General features: G+C 31.3%; 2 protein-coding genes across 2 annotated transcripts in view; one reads left to right on the top strand and one right to left on the bottom strand.

The window, feature by feature from the left end:
- The window catches only part of LOC124410438 (putative phosphatidate phosphatase), a 45,118-nt gene extending 36,893 nt beyond the window's left edge, over positions 1-8,225 (top strand). The window contains exons 7-10 of the mRNA XM_046888811.1: positions 468-525; positions 1,769-1,945; positions 2,067-2,159; positions 8,066-8,225. Coding sequence (XP_046744767.1) covers positions 468-525; positions 1,769-1,945; positions 2,067-2,159; positions 8,066-8,128 — 391 coding nt within the window. The 3' untranslated portion in view covers positions 8,129-8,225. The remainder of the gene's footprint in view (positions 1-467; positions 526-1,768; positions 1,946-2,066; positions 2,160-8,065) is intronic.
- The window catches only part of LOC124410433 (E3 ubiquitin-protein ligase COP1-like), a 58,968-nt gene extending 49,787 nt beyond the window's left edge, over positions 1-9,181 (bottom strand). Inside the window, exon 1 of the mRNA XM_046888793.1 lies at positions 8,968-9,181. The gene's annotated coding sequence lies outside the window, so the exon portion shown is untranslated. The remainder of the gene's footprint in view (positions 1-8,967) is intronic.
- Positions 9,182-10,192: the final 1,011 nt, after the last annotated feature.

Here is a 10,192-nt window from a genome sequence, read left to right as displayed (position 1 = left end):
TTTTTTTTTTTTTTTTTTTTTTTTTTTTACAACGCCAGATTTAGATTATAAACACAAAAAACGAATAAACGACGGTAAAACGATTTTACTAGCATGATTAGATAATATCTGTAAACTATCATTTTATATTCTACATGCACAAAATATTATTCTCAATAATTCTTTGTCAGAGGGTAAAAAATCTATAGAATCCGGAAATCCTGAAAGTCCCGATTTAAGTCGAGGAAAAATAGAATTTACAATTGCAGACGCCTTTCCTAATGGAGTATAAAATGGAGTATAAATGGAGTATAAAATTGCAAGAAAATCTTTAAATATTCAACTTGAGTTCAAAATATGATTGGAACCTCGACTTTATCAATTTTAAACGTCGTTACAAATCTCTGACACATTTTTTTTTAAGTGGAAAGCACCTTTTTTGTGGCAATTAACTTTTACGGTAACCATACTTTTTATCAATGTTTCAGATTATCCTTCCCGTCAGGACACTCGTCCTTTTCTGCATACACGATGATTTACCTCGTGGTAAGTTTCTTTCTATTTTTTTTCTTTTTTGTTTGTTTCCTTCCACTTAAGATTCTAATCACGTATAATCCCGTGATTTTATGGGGTAAAACTTACGTCACATAATTTCTAATGCAATTTCCCTGCACTGCCCATATATATTATTCATATATAACCAATTATCACATCCTGTGGAGGTTTTTGTAAAATATAAATTCAAATGTAAGTTATATTGTTTACACGCCAATTACTATAATAATTGAACAAAAAAAAAAACAGAGAGCCTGAAATTTATTTGAAGATAACACGCGTGACACGAGCGCACTGTCGTTAAACCCAATCATTATATTTATTTATTATCACGCCTGATAACGGAAGAAACTAGAGTGACGTTAAATTCGGTGACAAAGCACCCGCTATGTACTCCATTATGTACACACAAGTATATCACAAACATGTGACAAGATGTGAAACGAACTGTTGTGTGTACATTAGACCGTATCAAAAAAATTGACTTTTTTTTTTTTTTTTTTTCTATGGTATACTGAAAATATTGTTCAAGATGACGAAAAAGAAATACCATAAAAATTTCAGATTTTAATATTGATATTTAGATGTGCCTCATCGCGATTTTCTACTTCCCATAAGAATAACATGGCAAAAATGGTTCTTGCTCCTTGCGATTTTTATAACTAGATAACGACGCGTCGTACAGAAAATTCATAAACATGTTTTTGTAGGAAATTGAACGTTCTACAAAAAAGGTCTCTTGTCATTTTACGATAAATCTACTCCTTCAAAAGTTATTTGAGGTCCTTTGTTGATGTTTGACCTCAAATAACTTTTGAAAGAATAGATTTATCGTAAAATGACAAGAGACCTTTTTTGTAGAACGTTCAATTTCCTACAAAAACATGTTTATGAATTTTCTGTACGACGCGTCGTTATCTAGTTATAAAAATCGCAAGGAGCAAGAACCATTTTTGCCATGTTATTCTTATGGGAAGTAGAAAATCGCGATGAGGCACATCTAAATATCAATATTAAAATCTGAAATTTTTATGGTATTTCTTTTTCGTCATCTTGAACAATATTTTCAGTATACCATTAGAAAAAAAAAAAATAGTCAATTTTTTTTATACAGTCTAGTATACATACATAACGTCGAATATGAATCAATAACGCAGAAGACCGATTTAGAAGGATGTCACCAAGAAAATTCATTAGTTAAATCAATTTTTTTTTTTTTTTTTGTGTTTTCCAGTTGTACCTACAATTGCGAGTTCACTGTGCGATCAGTAAATTGCTGAAGCATTTACTTCAGTTCCTTTGCTTCTGGATGGCTTGGTTCACCGCGATGTCTCGGGTATCAAACTACAAACACCATTGGAGCGATGTCCTGGCAGGATCAACGCTCGGAATTGCCATGGCACTGGTCATGGTGTGTTTTCTTTCTTTTTAACTTTTTTTTTTTTTAACCAGAGGACTGAACCAAAGCCAAAGATAAATTGACTCTCTGACACTAGAATTCTTTCACAATTTAAAGGATCCTTTGTTTTCAGGCAAATTTCGTGGCCGGTTTCTTCAAACAAAAACGGTCTCTCGACGATGATCAAAACCTTCACGAATCAGAAAACGGAACAGAAGAGACTCAGGTGAATAATGGCACGGCCAACCGAATATGTTAGATATATATATATATATGTACATCTATTCTCTCACTCACGGACGTTGTAATATTTATTCATGATAACAACAACAACAACAACAACAACAACAACAACAACCGCAAGCGAGAATAACATGTATAACTGGTATCCATTTTTTTTAATTTTTGTTTTTTTTTTTCGTTTTTGTTTTTTCAAATAAATTTTTTTGTTTTCCTTCCGAGGTACATTCGCAAACGGTGCAGACATATATATTAATTATATTTATGTGTACGTAATTGAACTTTACGTATCAAGTTCTCGGTTCTAGTCGAATATTCTGCAAATTTCTGTACATTTAGTTATATTCCTCCTATAATAATATAAAAAATCCTTCAATAGTTAGATATAAATATATATATATATATTTATGTTGGAACGTGACTAACAGAATAGCTATTTATGTGGCATGCCCGTAAACCGCCTGTTTTTTTTTTTTTGGCAAGGATAAAGATTTTAGGACAAGCTGAAGGCGAGCCGGAAGCGAGCCGGAAGCGAGTACTGAAATTATCCGAGCCAAAAAACGGCTTACGGGCTTGCCACATATAATATTTTTTACGCTATGGGCATTGAAAAGCAAAACGAAAAGTTAGGTTATGTCGCGATCTGTTCCACGAAGCTACTTTATTCGGCAGTTTGGGATGCGCACTTCGAACTGCGCATCAAAACTACGGAATAAAGACTTTATTCCGCAACTTTGTTCGCTGCCGTATAAAGCGTCACTTTACGGAACGAAAACTGCCACAAAAAGTGGACTTCTCAATGCCCATGCCGTAAAAACAACATTGTAAGTGTACATGGGACTTGTTTTACAAAACTTTGAACGTTAAGATTACGTTGATTTTATTATTCATAGGGATTTTGCAGATTCTTTGGAATATATTGAAATAATATTAATAATAAATATATGTAATATTAAGTATTTAGCAGAAAGCAGTTTGGTGGTGGCTGAAGATATTCGAAAGGGTGTAGATAAAATCGGAAAATTTTAATTGACAACGATGAATGAAGAATGAATTATCGATGTGCGTTTTGAACTACATATTGTTAAATCGCGATTGAATAAATTTTCAAACTAGCTTGCATTAAGTACGCATGTATGGTAAATCGTCATGGATCGAGTGGGAGATATATATGTTTTATTTTCACTATAGATTGAATAATTTATAAATATCTATAATATAACGTAAAGATTCACTGTTTCTATTTTTACTATATAAACAAACAATGAGTATTATTGTTGACGTTTTACAAACGCTATATATACAATGTTAGGATATCGTAAGACTCTAAAAACGTAAGCCCGACCAAACAAAGCATTATTTTCACGGTATATAGTATATATGTATATGCATGCAAACGAAACAGAGAGAAATTAATTGATCCTATATCTTAACAAAATAATTGCGTGTTGATATTTTTGAAATATAATATCAAAAAGTTGGTGTTATATATATATATATATATATATATATATATATATATATATATATTTCTAAGATGCCGTCAAAAAGAAAAAAACCTTTCAGAGTTATTACCACGCAAAAATTAACACGCGTGAAAAAAGTTGAACGCGCGTTGTATAAATCTGTCGGAAAAATTGATTATAAACAGAATTGAGAAAAAAGAAAAATAAATATTTACAAAATATCAACGGTGTTCGTAAAAGGGAGAGGGAGAGCGAGAGAGAGAGAGAAAAAGAGGACGCGAAAAGTGTGTGTCTTTTTTTTATATTGTATAATAATAACTAGAGAGAAGACTTTTCATAAATGATAGTTGTATAAATAGATTAATTATATTATATATATATATATATATATATATTAGGGTGGCGCAAAAAAATCGACAATTTTTTTTTTGAGTCTCGTGTGACAAAATGTTAGTTTTTGACGTTTTAAGAGCCCACTCCGAAGGACAGCTCGAAAAAAAAAAAATTTTAAAAGGTCGCTCCAAATTTTTAAAAATGTCAAAAATCGTCAAAAAATTAAATTAAAAAAATTATATTTTCAGTATTTTGTTTAATATTTAATTCATGTCGTGGTGTATTGTTATCGATTCTTTCTTACTAAATTGAAGAAAAAAATTTTTTGAAATTTTAATATGAATATTAAAAGGTCGCTCGAAAAAATCTAAAGAAATGCACCACAAAATTGAATAAAAATTATGAGCGACCTTTCAAAATTCAAATTTTGAACTGAAACTTTCGGAAACTTATTTTTTTTGTCTATAAAATTATACCGTAACGAGAAAAAAAATTTAAAAAAAAAAATCGATTTTTGACGATTTCTGACGTTTTAAAAAATGTGAAGCATCCTCTTAAAAAAATTTTTTTGAACTTTCCTTTGGAGTGTGCTCTTAAAACATCAAAAACTAACATTTTGTCACACGAGACTCAAAAAAAAAAAAAATCAGTTTTATTGCGCCACCCTAATAGATACAGATTAAACTATACGTTATAAACGAAAAAATTTTTTTGACTTTAAAATCGCTCGCACGAAGCTTGCCTTTAATCCAAATTATTTTTCGCGGACATAGGATTAAATTTATTATTAATTATATAGTCGAAAATTTGTGTCTTTTCGGGTTTTGAACGATCGCGTTACTCGACTGAAGCTACAACTTTTAAAACGATATTTTTGTCGACCAAATGCTTTCTGATTAAGAAAAAGAATATTCGAGTCGTGTGTTATTGTTAATTTTAATCGGTACAACTTTTGACTTTTTTCAACGCTAAGCCGTATAATTTGTATTACAACGCGTACGAAAAATGTACGATTATAATTTATCAACTGTATGATTACATTTTGCAAGGTAGACATTGGCGACAATTGATAACTTCAATTGTTTCTCACTAATTGTAAATAATTTACGCTTTATCGCCTATTATTTACCCAAAACCGAATTTTGCACGATCGAACGACGATTGAATTGCTATATAATCCATACGATACTAATAAAACACAACAACAATAGCAATGATTATTAATCGACGGATGAAAAAAAAAAAACCCAAACAAACAAATCTATCGCAAGAACAAAGATTCCAAGACAAGGACAAAGAATGAGAAAAAAAGAGAGATATTAGTAATTCACGTCAACTCCGTAGATTAATTATAATTGTTTAAGCGTAACGATGAACACGTTTTGTGCTGTGTGCAGTTACGTGAAAGAAAATTGAAAGGTGTTTTTTTTAGTTTTTTTTTTTTCTTTACACACAACTATTTGCACAATCCTTTTGCGATAGGCAAATACAACAAGAAGTTTCATTTACGTTATTTTTCATTCTTTTTGCAAAGTTATTTTGCAAATTTTAGTTACGCCATTATATACAAATTTAATGATTATTCATTTCCAACAACCGATACGAATGAACTGCGAAGCTAAGTTTTGTTATCGAGAAATATTCTTTGCTTTACTTTAGATTTATTGTTATTAATTAATATTATTACTATTATGACTATCGTTGATGTTACTATTATTATTATTATTATTATTAGTATTAGTATTATTATTATTATAAATTACGTTTCAAATATACGCGTTTTCATTGTGTAACAATGATTATAAAAAATTTAAGGGTTTGAATTTAAATTTTAATACCTATTATACAGGCAAACTCTGGCTCGATGAATATTTATAAACATATTAACTGGAGTTTCCAGAATTATTACACATACTTAATTTCATATCTACTCATATCTAGCCTCGATATATATATATATATACACACATAGTAATGTTCAGATTTCATTCTTTTTATCAGTATAGCTTAGCACAGTATTGAAATTCGAAAGATTCGATCCAAGAGCAAACAAAAAAAAAAGAAAGAAAGAAAATAAAAAAAAACAAAAAAACAAATAGCTGATCACATCGTTATTCCCTAATTACACGCAATGCGTAAAAAGTTGACAAATTTTTTATGTAAATTCTCCCGGTATAATTCTTTTGCTTCACGGAGAGAGACAATCGCAGAGTTGAAATTTTGTAATATAACAAACAAACACGCGATAATGCCGAGTGTTTGTTTTTCTTAAAAGAAAAACAAAATTATTATCATTATGGCAAATTTATTCGAATGTTAATTATTATATTACGATAGTTTTATGTTTATATTTGTACGGATGCAATTGAGATGTTATCAGATGGGTAAACATGTTAGGCGTAATTATTTATTTTATGACAAATTTAAAAAAAATATATATATATATACATACATATATATATATATATAATATACATTTAAATATACATATATATATTATATAAAATAACCATTCAGCTGTACTATGATTTATTTATTTTTATATCAGAAACCTCATCAGTGGTTGAAAGAAAATTGGAAAATTTGGTGGCTTAATTATTTATTTATTGCCATCAACAAAGTAAAAAACGACGAATGAACCATGCTTAAATTTCCCTTCGTGAATTGATTCCAACTTTTTTAAGCAAATAACGTCAGAAGGTTAAATCATAGAAAAGCAAGGATAACAATACGAGTTAAAGAAAAAAAATAGTTATAATTTTAAGTTATATGAGTGATGATGATTTTTTTTTTTTTTTTTGTTTTTTCTTTGGTAAAAGCATTAAAGAGAAACATCGGCGTTAAGCTCTATCAGGTTTTTTGGAACCAGACAGAAAGAGAGTTATTTTTAACTGCAACATCTTATCCATGCAATAAATAAAAGATGAAAATATAGTAAGAGCATGTAACGTTAATCATATAAATTTAAGATACCGTTGTTACTTAAGACGCCACCAACTGTTTTTTAACTCTCTGAACCCAGTTTAATGCGACTCTCTCCTGAAATTTATGGTCGGTTGTTTGTACTGTGCTGTATAAGCTTTGCAACAAATATTTATAAGTTATGTTTACAATTTTTTGTTTTTATCAGTATGAGTCAACCGTTATATACGTGCAAATGTGTGATATATACCTCTACTTCTCTTTGAACTGTATTCAAACTTTTTGGGCTATAAATAATAATTATTGTTCTCTATTCTTGCTTGAAGTACTTGTTTTTACAACTTACAAGTGCAAGAGAAACTTTGTGCATTGTTAAGGATCTGTTTAATTGCATGATTCGAATGCAAGGGTACAGTGCTGGGTAATGAAAGAGAACATTTTTTATGTTGTCGGTTTTCGTTTAAGTACTTTGTGATTTGTCGTTATTTGTTTGTGAATAAGAAAAAAGTACAAGTCGACGCAGCTTAACTATGCAATTTTACTACATATTGGGGGAAAAGTGACTATTTTCTTAATTTTACAATGATTTCGAAGGCACTAAGATCTTGAAATAATTCTGAAATTTTGAAATAACGCTTCTTCCTCAGCATGAAACTTTTCCGATTACATTACTAACGTCGATATAATCGAATTACTGATTATTCTCACCAGTAACATGAATTAACACTAAATATTTGTTCTTTGTCCCTTTTTCAGCAAAAATTAAAACAAATAGATTAAAACGCTGACGCAACCAAAGACACGATGTAAAAACAATTGAAGCTGAATTAAACAGTGTTTATAGTTTAAATTCTCAGGCTGACCAGATTTGTAGAAGTGAATAATTTCCAACCCTTACCCCATGCCGTTTTAAAGTTTTAACGTTTAGCACGATCCCGGTCTGTCGGATATAATTGTGAATTTGAAAAAATCTGAAGCCTTTAGTTTCAAGAACTCTGAATGATCTAACATAAAATTAGTTCTTTCAATTGATTGATATTAACGATATAGTAAACACAAATTGAAACCCAACTGTACGAATTAAACTGTACTTCAGAATTTATGCCACTCTAACCGAGCTACTGGACTTTAATATTTGACCAACTAATTGATCGGTTGATTTAAATTTCAGGGCGAATCAAGTCCTTTGAGAAATTGTGCATCAAGATATGGCAGCTTACCGACGGACTCGTGAATAAATCGCACGACTAACATATTAATTTTGTGCTCAACCGGCATGTCTCGCAACGTCAACCATCTCATGTTAGTATTTATAAAAGTGGCGACGTTGTTTGCTAATAAATTACATGTATTTCTTAAACAAGTAGAAGGACCGAGGTTTTGATTTTTTTCTCTTCGCCTTCCTGGCGGTCAAATAATGTGTAAAAAAAAAAAAAACTATCGGTTGATCGGATAACCATTTAAAAACTAGGAAATTTTCTTTCTGAATTTCCTATGCGCCGTTTTAACATAGATCACCCCTTTAGAGTTTAGTATTGACATAAAATTTGTGGGAAAGAATTTTTTAGCAAATGACAATTATTACAATTCTGGCAAAAGGTAAGTTAAGTTTGAATTTAAATATAAACTACGTCTAGTCACCCGCTGTGTAAAAAAAAGTTTTCGCAACATCGGACATAAAACTTAGCTGTAATTGATCGATAAAATAATCATCTTCCTGAAGTAGATCCGAAAATCAATACAAGTATTTTGCACGCGAGTTTATTGATGAAAATTTGACAATTAGCATACTTACATAAAACAAAAAGCCTGTATACAAGAAACAGCAAAAATGTTTCTTGAGTCATATATATTTTATATAGTTTTCAGCCTGATTACTGGCAGAACTATTTCAAATTGGAAAATACATGTTCCACAGATAAATAAATATACGTAAATACGGACGCAATATTTGAATGCGAGGAATAGAATGAGGAAACAGTAACCAAGAATTCTCAGCATCGCATTGTGCAGCTTATGTTTCGACAGAGAAAAACCAGCGGAATAGCTGTTAGTTGACGTTTACGATCTTACCTTGACATAACCTCAAACCGTGGTCCACCTCAGTCATGTGTTACACATCTAAAAAGAACCTCGCTCTTCGATGAAATACGTGTCGAATCTTCCGATTTGGGTTAACTCCGAGTGAATGACCTTATTTATTGAATTATTTATCTAAGTACGGAACAATTGCACAGATTTATAACAATCACCGCTAGCACACAGTTATCTCGTGTCATTTCAACATTCCTTTGTTATTTTTTTAAATCTGCTTTCGCAACTAGCTTCAAGTAAGTTACGAGTTACCGGATAACGAGTAAACAACAATACGGTATATTTGTTTACACGAATAACGGAGAAACCCACGATGCAATGTGTTGTTAATGCTGCAGGGGGACTTCCGCATGACGTATTACATAAATTTGCAATCTCAAAAAACTTATCCTGTTACAGACAGGTCGATTATGCATATGCGATTCTCAATCGTATTGAAGTTAGTAACGTTATCGTAACGATTCGTACCGAGGGGAAAAACCGTTATTTCGCGATTTTTGAATTGTCTGAAATTCGGTAAACTGTAATAAAACAAAACACACTCATATTTCGAAATCTTAGTTACATCAGCATCATTGTTAAATTAAGAAAATAGTCATTTTTTCCCCAATGTTTCGTTACGATAACGTTACTTAACTTCAACCACGTGATTATCGAACGTTGCGTTCGGAAACATCGTCGTAGTTGATCGTGGTGATAAGATTCGCCATCAAAAGAAACAAATGCATGAAGACTATTTATTAGTACAAGATAGTACGTTCGGCATTTACGTCAGATTCCTCAATTACCGTAATCGAAGAATCAGATGTCAATACCGAACGCATCAGCTTATATATTGCAAGGACTGCAAGGACGGTTTACAATGTCCGCAACCGTAACCGTAACCGTAACCGCAACCGCTTCAGTAGCAAGTTGGGGGGGGGGGGGGGCTTGTTACGGTTTTTCACATTTCACATTTCTCACCATCCAAGCATTCTGATTAGTTTGCAAGATTTAATCAACTAATTAGAATACTTGGATGGTGAGAAATGTGAATAATGAAAAAGCGTGACAAGCCCACTATGCTCCGGTTTACAACCAGTCACCAGTTAGCGTTACTGAAGCAGTTACGGTTACGGTTACGGTTACAGACATTGTAATCCGTTCTGTAGAAAAGCCGCCTTGTTTCTTCTAGGGTGCCTGGAGACTGATTTTGTCTTATTTT

Source organism: Diprion similis, chromosome 9, assembly GCF_021155765.1.
Source record: "Diprion similis isolate iyDipSimi1 chromosome 9, iyDipSimi1.1, whole genome shotgun sequence".
Taxonomy (NCBI): Eukaryota; Metazoa; Arthropoda; class Insecta; order Hymenoptera; family Diprionidae; genus Diprion; species Diprion similis.
The sequence above is the reverse complement of the archived record's forward strand: the minus strand, read 5'-3'. Positions and strand labels throughout refer to the sequence as shown.